The sequence below is a fragment of the Dipodomys merriami genome, unplaced genomic scaffold (assembly GCF_024711535.1).
Source record: "Dipodomys merriami isolate MVZ:Mamm:240054 unplaced genomic scaffold, mDipMer1.0.p SCAF_8, whole genome shotgun sequence".
Lineage (NCBI taxonomy): Eukaryota > Metazoa > Chordata > Mammalia > Rodentia > Heteromyidae > Dipodomys > Dipodomys merriami.
In genome coordinates this window covers 37,427,308-37,442,181 of record NW_027206401.1, presented here as the reverse complement: position 1 = coordinate 37,442,181, position 14,874 = coordinate 37,427,308, and the positions used below count along the sequence as shown (strand labels likewise).

Genomic DNA, 14,874 nt, shown 5'->3' with positions numbered 1-14,874 from the left:
TTTCAAAGATTTTAGATGTGTCATCAGTAATTCTGTAATAGTGCTAAAAGAAGCCATAATAAAAGATTCGTGGCAGGGCTGATCAGCGTTTCAGCTTTTTGTTGGTCATTTGAACATAGCAACTAGATTTCCGCCTCCTGAGCAGTGGTACGGCTGGCTTGAATTGTTTGCTTTAAAAAGGGCTGTCTTAGATTTCAAGAGAAATCTTGAGCTTCACTTTGATGGGCAGTGAAGGAATCACATATGAAAATGATTAAATAAAAATTTATTGACTTCACATAAAAGAAAAAAGAAGTATGTTCACAAATAAAATTAAATTAAATTTAAAAAAAAAAAAAAGAATGACTGCAGTTCCACAATGGAAGCAACTTAAAGTGCTGCTGTTGTGTAGTCACTAAGAAAATCCTTGGAGCTTTTATGTTTGAGTTGTTATAAAATATATACCTATAAGCTACTTGATAATGTTAGAGAAAACAAGTTATTTAATGATGCTTTCTCATGTATGATAAGCCTTTATTCTGGACCATTGTCTTAGGTGGGAGGATTACTTCAATATAATTTTATATTTGGAAAAGATTGGGCTCAACTCCAAATACATCATGCAAGTAAGAATTAATATTGATTGACAGTACTGAATGAAGGTAATATTCTAGAATTACTAGTATTAATTTAGACTTCTAAACAGCTTAATTTTCATTTTGTACCTTAAAAAATGATTCTAGTATTGTGTAAGAATAGGTGCTAAAGTCTGGGCCCAGAGTTCAAGACCCATGACTGACCAAAAAAAAAGAAAAAAGAAAGAAAGAAAAGAAAAGAATAGCTACTACTTATTTTATCAGCAACCATATTCACCTATCTTTTAGTGGACTGTAATGTTAATGTAATTAGACTATCATTTAAATCTATCCACATAATTATTAAATTTAATAAAAATGGTAGATTGAATATTTTCTTCTTTTTTTTTGTTGGTTGGCCTCAACTCTGGGTCTGGGCGCTGTCCCTCAGATCTTCAGCTCAAGGCTAGTGCTCTACCACTTGAGACACTGCACCACTTCTGGCTTTTTCTGTTTATGTGGTGCTGAGGAAGTGAACCCAGGGCCTCATGCATGCAAGGCAAGCACTCTACCACTGAGCCACCTTCCCAGCCTGATTGAATATATTTTGAGGTGTTTTATAATACATTTATGCATTATTAATTAAAAAAAGATGAATTAAGAAATACATATTACTGAATTCTTCCTTAGATACATCTGAAGTAACATACCTTTTCATAATCTGGTTTTCCATGGTTAATTGTTCTTTTATTATTTCATTAATTCATAGCACCTACTTCACCTCAGTAATCTGAGGCATGCTAAGTGAGTTAATAAAGTATAGGTTGATAAGATGAAATAAGAGATTTCTAAGAACCACACCCTGCTAGGTTCAAACTATGATCCATTCCTCTGATTGTTAGAAACAATGGAGGACAAGAGAGGTGGGAGCTGGGTGCCTACACATAGGAGAGAACTTGAAAGCATTGCAGGCTGGACATGGACTAAAAGAAGTTTCAGAAGTCCTTTAATAAAGGAGGATGCTTAGACAGATCATGGTAGAGAACTGTGTGAAAAATTAGGAAATAGAATCATGAACATAACTGATTCTGTTGTGAAACAGAAGAAACAATGAAGGTACTAAATTCAGAGGGAAATTATGATACCCAAAGGAAGGAAAGGCAAGACCTAAAAGTCTTAAGCATCTTTGTGTTTTTAGTTAAAAGAGAGTGGTATTTATAGAGGAAGGAATTATATAACACTCCTTAAAAGGATTCAGGATTATGATGGGATCCAAAGCAGAACATAAAGGATTCTCTTTAGGAAGAAGGGTTACAAAAGAAGCAAAGACATTATTTTTTATACAGAAACATGTTTTATGTAAGAAGAAATTAGAACTGGTTGTGAGTATGGTTCCATATAAGGTTGAGTATTTCTTTTTGAAGTACAGGCAAAGCTAGCTAGTCTAAAATGAATGAGTTCACAGAAATTTTAGTTTCCAGAAATGACAACTCATAGAGAAGATAAGTAGTAAGATTTGTGAGCAATGTTGTTACACCTACTCCAACTTCACACTCAGTGGTCTGATTTTCTCCAGATATATTGGGCTGTTGGGAACAGATGGAGAGAACACTTAAGTGTTAGAATTGATTCATCATGGAGGTTGGGTTAGATACGGCAAAGAAAAGAGAGTTTAGTGAGTTTAGGGTATTGGACACACTCAATGGAGTATTGATGTTCACACAAATTGAAATTAAACATAGGAGGAACTTGTATTTTTCGATGGGTTTGAGGATTCAGTGATGGAGAATTAACAGCAAAGGAATTTAGTAGCTCAAGCAGGCAAAAAAAAAAAACCAACAAAACAATCAGGTTTCAATCATAGATTAGGATAATTTTCACTGATATTGAACGTAGAAAAAGTTGGGGGGATGGGAAATACATCATATGATCAGGAATTTGATAAAAAATATTATTGGAGGTGAATTTTAAATATCTGAGGAGTTGCAGAGGGTATTTGGAGTTGGTTTGTTCTGACATTCAGAAATTTTATAGTTTTGATAATATTGGGTCTGGAAGTTGATATAAGCAGTAAAGGCAGCAACAGTGAAAATAGAAATAAAAGTATTTCAAACCAATAAAACCACAAATTAAAGACAGTTGTCGAACATTTGCTATTTGATGCCCCCCATGGTGGCAAAATATCCTAAGAATGAGATCAATATATAAGAAATGGAAAGACTTACCTATTTTTGTGACACTAGAGTTAGAACTCATGTTAGATATCTTCCAGGAAAGGCCTGTACCATTTGGGCCAAACCTACTACTTGTTTTAGCTTTAGTTGGTATTCAGGTAGGGTCTAATATTTTTGTCCAGTAGATCTGAATCAAGAACATCTTACTTATACTTATCTCATGGTTGGGATGACAAGCAAGCATCATCATGCTTAGTTGTTTTGTTAAGATGGTGTGTTGCTAATATTTTGCCACCCTTAGCTGCAATTTAGCTCCCAATTTCTACCTCCTGAGCAACTAGGATTATAGGTATGAACCACTAACCCTGGCTGGCTGGTTGCTACTTACCATATAAATAAATGTGTATGTATGTATGTATGTATATATATATATATATATATATATATATATATATATATATATATATATTTGTCGGTCTTGGGGCCTGAACTCTGGGCCTGGGCATTGTACATCACCTCTTCATCTCAAAACAAGTACCCTACCAATTGAGCCACAGTGCCATTTCCAGCTTTTTCTGCTTATGTGGTGCGGAGGAATCGAACCCAGGGCCTCATGCATGCAAGGCAACAACTCTACCGCTGAGCCACCTTCCCAGCCCCACTTAGCATTCTTGATGTATGTGGAGTGTGAAATATATTTTCGTTAAGGGATTAAAGCCGAATTTTATGTTAATTAGAGCTTAGAATTATTTACTTAGAGCAATGATCTTTCAACCCTGCTTTACAACTAGGCCAGTGATATTTTTACTTACCAAATTAAGCCATAAACCAAATCTGAGAGTAAGATCACTTACATTGGTAATGCAAGAACCAAAGTTAATATATTCATCTTCCAAATCTAATGGAATAGGAAGAATTGCATAGAACCCATTTATTTATTAATTTATATTTCTAATATATTCAATAAATAGCTATAGGCATTTAATAGACAATAGGCACTGTTCTGGTTACAAGAGATATTAGGAGATACAAAAATTCTGCCCTTGCAAATTTAACTTTTAGTAGGTGGAGATTAGAGACTGAACTGATGAAGAAATATAAAAAAATAATATATTGCATAGTCATTAAGTTCTCTGTATGAAAATAAGGCAGGAGGAAGATAGTGATATCTCTGATCAAGCAGGGATTATAATTATAAATAAGATAAACTTTGAAAGTCATGAATAGGTGATGGTGAGCATAGACCAAACAAAAGTGAAGAAACTAGATATCTCTCTTTAGCCATGGAAAATAGTGCATTCAAAGCTCTAAGCTAGCATGTGGTTCTTCTAATTAGAGGATGTCTCAGATGAATGATTTGTGTAATCATGAATGAAGTCACTTTACAGTTACTACATTTGTGATCATTGTGTCCAGCCAGTGGATGAAGCTGTAGTTAAAATGACTCTTCTGTCTTCTGGGACACTTCTCAAACCATTTATTTACTATTTGGGAATAAAATGTGGAATTTATGCAGACTTTGATAATCCAACTTTACCATATGCTTTTTATTTCTTTAAATTTTCAGCAACTCCCAAAGAAGTTTAGAAACCTTAGAAAAAGTGATGCCTTAAAATGGAGACCTTTTGAAAATCTCAAAAGCAGAGACTGTTTTTTTGTTCTTATATTCTATTGCTATTCATAGTTTGGAACTTCAGTTAAAAAGATTAGGAAGAGATCCAGCAAAGGTGAGACTACCAAATAAAGGATTAGGAATTATATCCTCTGACTTTGTCATAACTGCTTCATCAGCTGTATCTGTCATTTATCATGACTTTCACCAGATCCTTGATGTACCTAGTGAAGGGGTCATGCTTTGTTTTGATTAATCTCTGTATAAAGACGGCAGGCATGCTCACCACTCACTATTCAACCCATATTGGAATAAGCAAATGAATTATTGAATGGAGGGAGCTGAAATTTAAAAGGAAAGCTTTGAGCCTTGGAGGTTCTTCACTTGGGAAGAGCAGATAATTATGTCATGTTGCTCAAAGTCCTAACAGCCAGTAACAACTCAGTGCTTTTGCTAATCTTACCCATTAGGAAGATCAGATCACATTAGAGAGAAGAAAGGTAGAATGTTTTCCTATCCCTATGATTACGTGCATGTGTTACACAGTCATATCATATATGTTTTTCATCTTTATTAGTTACACAAATCATTCAGTCATATACTCTGATGTTTGAGGCATCAGTATGGCTTTCAGAAAGATTTTTTTATAAACTCTCATAACATTGATGGTAGTGGTAAGGAAGATTTTTATTAGATAGATCTGGGAAGTTGTATATTATTGGAGGGCTCAGATTGACTTAGTCTAGTTTTAGTCAGGTTTTCTAATTTTATTTTAATTTGTCTAAATGACAGCAAAATGCATTGTTGATTACTATGTTTAATAGTATCAACAACATTTGAAATCTTATTAAAGAACACAATATAAGCTGGGTGTGCTAGAACATGCCTATAAATGCAGCTACCTGGGAGGCAGAGGCAAAGAACATTAAAAGTTCAGGACCAGCCAGGGCAAAGTTATTAATAATAACTAACTAAACAGATAAATGAAAAACTAGACTGGGGGATATAGCTCAAGTTATACAGTCCCTGCATAACACATGCAAGTCAACAGAGTCAGTACCCAGTACCACAATAAATACATAATTACAAAAATACATAAATAAGATGTAATGATCAGGAGACTCTGAAGGATACTTAATGGAGGGAGAATAAGTGACCAGAAACTGTAAGAAAATCAACTTCCTAACTGCATCAAACAGTTCTAAACTCACTACCTAACATATATGCTCAGTCATGCTGCTTTTTTTCTTCTTTTAATAACGCAGAATAACAGGAAGAGCTACCCCCTCTTCCTCATTGTCCTCCCCTTCAAATATCCTGTTGTATGAGACTGCAGATGCTTTGAGATAAAACTTCCAGAATGCTTCCAAGGACTGACAGGCTTGCTAACAACCAGTGCTTTTCAGATCACTGCACTGGTTTCAGATCTGCTTCTAGTTAGGAGCCACATATGGCTTCAGTCTTGTTTTTCTGAATTAACTTCAATTTCCTAGTGACCAAGGTCAGATGAGTCCAGGTCGGGCTCAGCTGTCCTTATCTAGTACATATGTTCCAGTATTGTTGGCAATTTATTTACTGTAATAAAAAATTAAAATGCAAATCTCAGCCAAATTCTGTTACTGAGGAAGATCTTGGTATGGGCTTTTCTCAAAAGGTTACTTTTTCTAAAGAAAATAAGAAGGTATTGATAGTACTCATTGCCAAATATTTGATATTTGAACGAAAGCTTGTTCTGTGAAATTTATTAATAGAGAATAATGCTCTGAGAATAGAGAAGTTCTGAGTATTATCCAATTTACTTCATGAAAAATGGTTAGAAATTACTTTTTCCCTTTGAGTAATTTTGCCATATTCATTTATGTAGCAAAGTTTCACTTATGATTTAAGAGATCAAACATCTATTCACTTATTAAGAAATATTTTTATTCATTTAATTTAATATTTATTTAAATATTATCTATTAAAAAATATATTAGGAGATTTATAGATAAAACATTCGTGAATGCTTGTTTTCTAAGTGAGAAGTAATTAAATTTGTTTCTGTGAAAATAAATTGCTTCAAGATATTTTTGGTGGTCTACCACATGGCTAACATTTCTAGAATCTTGAGTTAAGGTCAGTACTTCTAATGTTATGATTAGTAAAACACTAAAATCAGCACCCATTTTCCATTCATAGTGCTTTGTAGTTATGACATTTAAAACAAAATTATTGATACAGATTTTTCATTTAATGCATGGAGACAAACTTTCTTGTGGAACATATTTAACAAATTCTACATTCTAACAACTAAAGTATTGATAATGGAATTTTCTTATTATTTAGAGCAGTCTGACAGGCTTATGACAGTTTCAATAAGCACATGAGAGTTTCTAAATTTTAATTTATATTTGTCAGTAGGCAAGATAAACAGGCAATTTGTTGAATATTTAAACCATTATTTTTAAATGAAAGTTTTTTATTATAATAAAAGACAATATCAATATTTTCAAGAATATAATGACCACAGTAAGAGTAATGAAAACTCATGCTCATGATATGAATGATGCCTACCTTCTTAGATTTCCATAATATTTTATAATGAATAGAAATAAAGTTATAAAGTACTGTCTTTACACTGATATTGGATCAGTTCACCAAAAGATTCTGAAGTGTTGATAAGTCCCATAATTATCTGAGAATTGCAAAATGCTAAATAATTTTGAAATGGCAAGCTTTATTTGGAATGCTAGCTGAAAATAAGCAAATGTATCTTTTAGTTTTAGATTATTAGAGATATATTTCAAATTTTTCAAATACTTGCAATGCATGATCTTTGCAAAGCACAAAAATCTGTTGGCATCTGTGAAGAAAATGTAAAGAAATGATATACCTATCTGACTTAATATTTATTCAGGAGTCTTTTCTTTTATGTTTTCATTGTTGTTTTATTCCATGGAAGCTGCCTTTATAAGCTTTTAACAGCAGATAATGAAATATGATCTGGTCTCATTGGCTTTATGATGATAGAGTACAAACAAAAGCAGCTCCCAAGCTTCAGAACTTTGATAAAATAACTTGCTAAACATGGAAACCATCATTTCACTGTAACAAAGAAGTATTATGGATATGGAAAATATTTAAATAAGGAATAAAATAGGAAGAGATTTGTACTGGTGTTCTCAGTGGCAGGTATAAGAAGTTTGAGTGACAACACTTTTATTTACAGAAGTTGAAGAAATGTTATATGACTGTGGTTTTCTATGTATTTCATGGGACCTTTCTGAGACATAACTTAAATTTATTTTGCTGGCTTAACCTGTCTTAACTGCTATGTATGACATAACTCAAAAGACAATCTTTAAGAATGTTTTACATTTTTGCCAGACAAGTTATTATGTATTATAGCACTTAACATTCTTCTCTAAAATCACATCATGTAGTCTGTTTAACTTCCGTCAGAAAAATTTTCTTAACAGGTCACCTTCATTCCCTCATGTCTAAAGGAAACAAGTAGTAAAACATGAACTCTATTTTTTCCCAATAATTTCAATTTGATTTTTACTTCACTACACTTTTGAACTTTGCAATACTTTTTCGTTATTTTTCAATTATTTCCTTTTTCATTATTTTTCAATTATTTCCTTATAGAAAATTATCTTATGATATGCGTTCTTTCTACCTATTTTTAATTGTTTATCTTTCTTCTTAAGTAACGTATCCTCCAAAAAGTGCTTCCTAATAAATTTTGTAGAATCAGCAAGCAGGATAGTCTTACTTCCTGAGTATTTCCTGGCATTTTGTCTTATACTTATTTCTCCACAGTAGTGTGGCCAGATGTCTATCAAAGAGTATGGATATTTTGGTGCAGCCATATATATCAGGTGTCTTGATTACGATGTCTAGCTATTTCACTGAATGAGACTAGCCAAAGTCATAAGAAATTGTGTAAAAGTTATTACAGTTTGTACTTTGAATGTGTCCATAAGCTTCTTCCTCTTTTTTTGGTTGGTCAGGGGGTTTCAACTCTGGGCCTGGGTGCTGTCCTTGAGCAATTCAGCTCAAGGCGAGATCTCTACCACTTAAGCCACAGTGCCACTTCTGGTCTTCAGGAGGTGAATTGGAAATAAGAGTCTCCTGACTGGGATGGCTTTGAAATGTGATCCTCAGATCTCAGCCTCCTGAGTATCTAGGATTACAGGCATGAACCACTAGTGCCCAGCCTAGGCTTCATCTTACAATCTTCAGTACTTGATAGGTCTTTTTGAAGTCACATGACTTTCAATTGACAACCATGTATCCATATTTGATTATTGATTTTGTTTTAGTTACCTGTTCACTTAAGTATGCTTTGCTTTTTTTTTTAATTAAGCAGATTTTATCTATTATATCATTTTTCCAGATTCTATAGCCTGTTTTACTTTAAGAATGTTCATCAAGCTGGGCGCTGGTGGCTCACGCCTGTAATCCTAGCTACTCAGGAGGCTGAGATCTGAGGATCACGGTTCAAAGCCAGCCCAGGCAGGAGAGACCGTGAGACTCCTATCTCCAATAAACCACCAGAAAACCGGAAGTGGCACTGTAGCTCCAGTGGTAGAGCGCTCACCTTGAGCTGAAGAGCTGAGGGACAGTGCCCAGGCCCAGAGTTCAAGCCCCATGGCCAACAAAAAAAAAAAAAAAAAAAAAGAATGTTCATCAATTTACCACCTTATTAAAAATAAATCAGTCTGAGTGTTTCTTCTACACAATAGAACTTAAAATGCTAATATAATTTCAGGTATTTTTGACATAAATATGTTGAAATCAGAGCTCAAGTCAGTTGAAGTTTTAAGTTCTACTTGAAACATATTATTAGAAAACTTGCATTATTTTTCCAATTATATTGAGATATAACTGACAAGAACCATGTTGTTTTTTTATTTGTGGATATATTATCAAATGATTTCTCTATTGAAAATCAAAATAATTTTCATATCTGTCAATTATACAATACAATATAATTATCCTTGGTGACCATTCAAAGTAGTTAATGTCAGGAACAGAAAGATAAATACTACATGATCTTGTCTGTGGAATTAAAAAGGTAAAACTTATAGAAGCAGAAAGTAGAATGGTGGCTACTCTGGATCCTGTGTGTGTGTGTGTGTGTGTATGTGTCTGTGTGTGTGTGTGTGTGTGTGTGTGTGTGTGTGTTGGAGGAGTAGAGGTGGAATTAGAAAGATGCTAGGCAAAGGAACTTGGTGTTATTTATCTTTCTTATACTGACATTTTCATTTTTTCTTTTTTCATTTTCATTTATCCCACCCATTGACATTTAAACATGTTCAAATCTCTTCAATTTTAAAAATCTTACTCAAATCAAAATATTTCTTACTGGCCTTGATCATCAGCATTCTGCTTTTGATTATTTTTTTACTTATGAGCTCAGATATACTTTCCCCTAATGCTTCCCTTTTAATATGACTTCTAAGTCCTTAATTAACTTCTGTTAACCAAGGAATACGCTATTCTCACACTCAGCCAAAACTGAGTCCTTATTATTTGTAGGGTGTTTTGTTTGTTTGTTTTGGAAAACAGTAAGTGGAATTTTTACTTCATTGAACTAGAACACCTTCCTGGGATCCTAAGTTTCCAGGTGTTTTTCCTTCTTTGTTTACCCTCTTTTGTCTGATTAGTAAACTTCATTTCTATGCCATGCCAACCACTGAAACTCAATATCCAACAAAACTTGATCCTAAAATCCATGTTCTCCTGTACTATTTTTCTCTGCCTTCTATTCTTCTATTGTTTTTGGCAAGTTTATCAAAGGATGATTCTAAAATCCCACCTTATTAACTTTGACTGGTATACTGAATTTAACACCAACATCTTATTCCACATGACAAATCTTTTTGTGAGTTCCTAAGGCACAACTAACCTACTAAGTAGAGCTTTCTATCCTTAACTAGCCTTTTTTATTTTTTATTTTGTATTTTGTTAGTGGAACTCAAGTTTAAACCACAGACTCATTAAGTAATTCTAAACCTTCTTGACTCTTTGGTGTTCCAAAAAATACTGACCTTCTCTAAGTAAACAAATATCTTTATATCCACATTTCACATTGATATTGGTAAAGAAACGTTTATTCCAACAACACGGGAGAGAAAGAACACTGATGAAACTCAAAAAAAATTGGGGTATAGTAAGATTTTTCCGGAGAGGGACAGGTTTAAAAGTATATTTTAGGGTATGTTTTAGCTGTATATTTTAGAATATATTTTATCTGGGCACTATTGGTTTACACCTGTATTCCTAAGCTCATCAGTAGGTCCACATTGTGATTCAAGGCCAGCCTATGCAGTAAAACCTGTGAGGCCTTCATCTCCCATAAACTACCCAGAAGCCAGAAATAAAGTTATGGCTCAAGGGGCAAAATGCTCAGGGACAGTGCTGAAGACCTGAGTTCAAGCCTCACAACTCTCCCTCCACACCCCCAAAATTAGAATATGTTCTTTGTACATGATAATGGATTACTCCCTCCCTCCCTCCCTCCCTCCCTCCCTCCCTCCCTCCCTCCCTCCCTCCCTTCCTCCCTCCCTCCCTCTCTCTCTCTCTCTCTCTCTCTCTCTCTCTCTCTCTCTCTCTCTCTCTCTCTCTCTCTCTCTCTCCCCACCATTTCTTCACGTTTATTTGAAACCAAAAGAAAGCTGCAAAAGGAAAGTAGGGGGTTAAACTCTCTTCTCAGAAGAGAGCTTCCCCCCACTGCATTGTTTGTGGGAGTGTAAACTTGTTCAACCACTTTGGAAAGTAGTATGGAGGTTCCTCAAAAGACTCCACATAGAGCTCCCCTATGACCCAGCAATCCCACTTTTGGGCATTTACCCAAATGTTTACAGACAAGACCACACTAAAGCTACCAGCACAACTATGTTTATTGTAGCATTATTTACCATAGCTAAGATATGGAACCAACCCAGATTCCCCACAAATATATCTGACTGCTGTTTAAACTCAAATTTAAAAGCTTACATGTTTGACATGAGAATACATATTGAATTAATTATTGGGCTAGAATTGTTATTTTTACTTCTCTTTCTGTAACCCTCTCTTCCAAATTCATTTATATGTTACTCAAGCAAATATAATCAATTATTTATCAATGGTGAGAGTTATACAGAAAATGTACCTTAACATTCTTCTTCAGTGTAAGAATTCGCTTCAAATGCTTTTTACAATTACTCTGTTAATCATCTTCAAATACTAGAATTTGGATGATATTCATGCTATACAGAATTGTCTAAACTGTGAGTCACAGCTTTAGAAATAATAGAAGTAAGAGAATTGTCTAAAAATGTCAAAGATTAGGTCTCCTTTTCATGTTTCAAAGGGAATAGTTATGAGGGAGATTATTTAATAGGTCTGAATTTCAGAAAATTTGCTTGTATATGAAATTGCTGGAATCACACAAATATGACTAGAATTTGTCCAGGATAGATCCAGTGGAAGAAAAGCTTGCTGTATTTATTTCATCTAACACATAACTCAGCATAATACAAGCCATCCTTAAAATTCTAAAACACCACTTTCTGATATCCTTTATCTAAATATGGAGTTCTAGTTAACAAACTAAAAATATACATACACAAAGTCAATGGTCTAAGTCAGTAATATCTCTCATCTCTTTTCTGCATAGTTACATTTTAATGCCATAATTGGGAAATAATAAAAAGGACTTACACAGTTAGAAATTGTAACCACACAACAAAACCAGTGAAGAAATCATAGAAAAAGCTTTGAGTAAAATGACTTCTAATTTTTCACTGCTGTGGTGTGACTACCAGATAAGCATAATTCTTTAAATTTTGTATTCATGACTTTTGTATTTATTATGAGCAAACAATTGGGGTGACTTTTCTAACTAATGCTACTATGTAATAATGGAAACATACTTTCTTCACACAGGATGAGTGCAAGTTATAGACAATAGATCCTAAAGACAAGCAGGCAACAAACAAAAGACACTTAAAAACAAAGGACAGTAGAAAATTATTAGTTTCAAAATGAGTAGAAGTTATGCATTCTAGAAAGTACTCAGATAAGTGACCAAATGTTTTCAAAAAGTAGTTCAAAAATTCCAAGTGAAAATATTCTATAAAATACTTTTCATGGGGCTGGGAAGGTGGCTCAGTGGTAGAGCGCTTGCCTTGCATGCATGAGGTCCTACGTTCGATTCCTCAGCACTACATAAGCAAAAAGAAAAAAACCCAGAAGTGGCGCTGTGGCTCAAGTGGTAGAGCGCTAGCCTTGAGCTGAAGAGCTGAGGGACAGCGCCCAGGCCCAGAGTTCAGGCCTCATGTCTGGACCCCCCCAAAAAAAAATACTTTTCATTAAAAGTTGATATGGCAAAATTATTTTAAACTGTATATTCTTGTGAAGAATAAAGTAGTAACATTTCCTAAAACCACTCATCATTTAACTGAAAAACAGGTTTGATATAATTTACCACTTATATTTAAGAATTAATTCCTGCATAAATCATTTTAAATATAGTCTAGTCTTTGCTGTCTAAATAGTAGTTAAATTTGAAAGTGTGATTTTTGATTTAAAAAATAGTTTAAAAACATGTTATAATATTTTCATGATTATTATAATCATTGTGTTCTGCTTTTCTTTGGGACAAAGTTCTAGTCCTGTTTATTTACAGTGAAGTTAGCAATGCAAAGAGCATAGCATAAAACAGAATTATAATAATAAAAAGAATAAAACATTTTTGTTAATTTTCATATAACCAGAGTAAAGAAGATAATTTAGGCAATTTTGAGATCATTGTACACAAAAATAATTTTTTCTTAAACCTGGTTAGTTTTTTCCTAGTGTTTGACTTTATAATGTATGTAATAATACTAGAATTTTAATATCATTACCTACTTTGCATATGTTAACTTTTAAATGGTGAGGTAAGTGCAATGTAATCTCATTTATATCATATGTATTATTTTATCTGTCACAGATTGACTAAGAGAGAAACAGTGTCTGTTTTATTTCTTTACATAAAACCCCTTCAATCTACAGGTATCTTATTTGATTTTATTTTCACATAGTTCTCACTCCAAAATACGAGAAGAAAATGTACTTATTACATAAAGAAAATGAATTTTCTTTAGCCAATCTGTAGACAAACAAGATTGAGAAACCTTCATAGTTGGTCATGTTAATCTCAGTAAAAATTTTGTCATAACCTTAATCTTTGTTTCCTTAGATTTGCTTCTCTTCTTGAAAATAAAAACACACAATCATAGTTTCTCCTCTTTGTGTTTATAGATTCTGTATTTTGTATTTTATGAGGAGGGTTTCAGAGATGAGCTCTTCATAAGCGAACATATTAACTCTTTTCCATGATTGTGAACACAACTCATTTCTTTCTGTTCATAATGAAGTTCTAATAAAGCTCTACTAAGAATTTCCAATGGGATATACATCTGTTCCATTGTATTGGCCCAAGAGATTTTAGTTTGTTAATGTAGTAAAGTTATTGATTTCTTGCTGTCTTAAGAAAAGCTAAAAGAATTTCTATGATTATTGTGCTGTCCTAATGGAAATGTAACTGTAATCATTTGTATCATTATTATTTCTCATGAATTATCCTCATGTCTTCAACCTATACCTTTGTGTATTCTTGGACACAAATACAACATCTAGGTAGCAGTCAACCAAATTTTTGAAAACAAATGAAAACGTCAATAGTCTGATGGGATCAGTGTATGCCCAGTATCTTTGTCTTCTATTTTTAGTATTACAGTGATGGTGAAAAATGACCCACACATAACACACATGTAAGATACAGGCACAGAAGTTAATTGTGATGCTTTTATTACTTTCTGTAATTTAATAGTTTTAACTTTTTTTAGAAGACCCTTTTAATATCTTTACTAACAAAAAATTAATATTACACCAGGAAATACAAGAAAGAATTACTGAGAGGAACTTGATAAATTTGACATTATTTCCTGTAGGTATTTTTTAAAATTATTTGTCAACTAACTATAGGATGGTGGGAGAGAATTAAAGGAAGTGAGTTGAGAGCTAAGATCATGATCATTAAACTATGTATTTTTTTCCTTCAGAAATCAAAAATCTCCACATATGACAAAATGTGGGCCTTTATGAGTAGCAGGAGACAGTCTGTGCTGGTGAAGAGCAATGAAGAAGGGATCCAACGAGTCCTCACCTCAGACTATGCGTTCCTCATGGAGTCTACAACCATAGAGTTTGTCACCCAGAGGAACTGTAACCTGACGCAGATCGGTGGTCTGATAGACTCCAAAGGCTATGGTGTTGGCACTCCCATGGGTAGGTTATATGTCAGATTTTTCTTCTTTGATCATTAATCTGAGTTATGATGACCAACAAGAAAAGAAAAGAAAAGAAAAAAGAGTAAAAAAATTTACAGTTATTTGGTGGATCTTATAATTATTTTTCTTTTTGCTCTTTTTTTAAACTGTGAATGAGTAGCTTAAGAATATTCATCTTTTTTAGTGTATAAACAAATAAAAATAGTTACTAACAAATAATCACA

At 33.5% G+C, this 14,874-nt stretch overlaps 1 protein-coding gene across 4 annotated transcripts in view; it reads left to right on the top strand.

Annotated features, from left to right (window-relative positions):
* The window catches only part of Grik2 (glutamate ionotropic receptor kainate type subunit 2), a 560,382-nt gene that overhangs the window by 506,213 nt on the left and 39,295 nt on the right, over positions 1–14,874 (top strand). For all 4 annotated transcript variants that reach the window (XM_070011020.1, XM_070011019.1, XM_070011017.1 and 1 more), the window contains one exon: positions 14,423–14,648. In XM_070011020.1, coding sequence (XP_069867121.1) covers positions 14,423–14,648 — 226 coding nt within the window. The remainder of the gene's footprint in view (positions 1–14,422; positions 14,649–14,874) is intronic.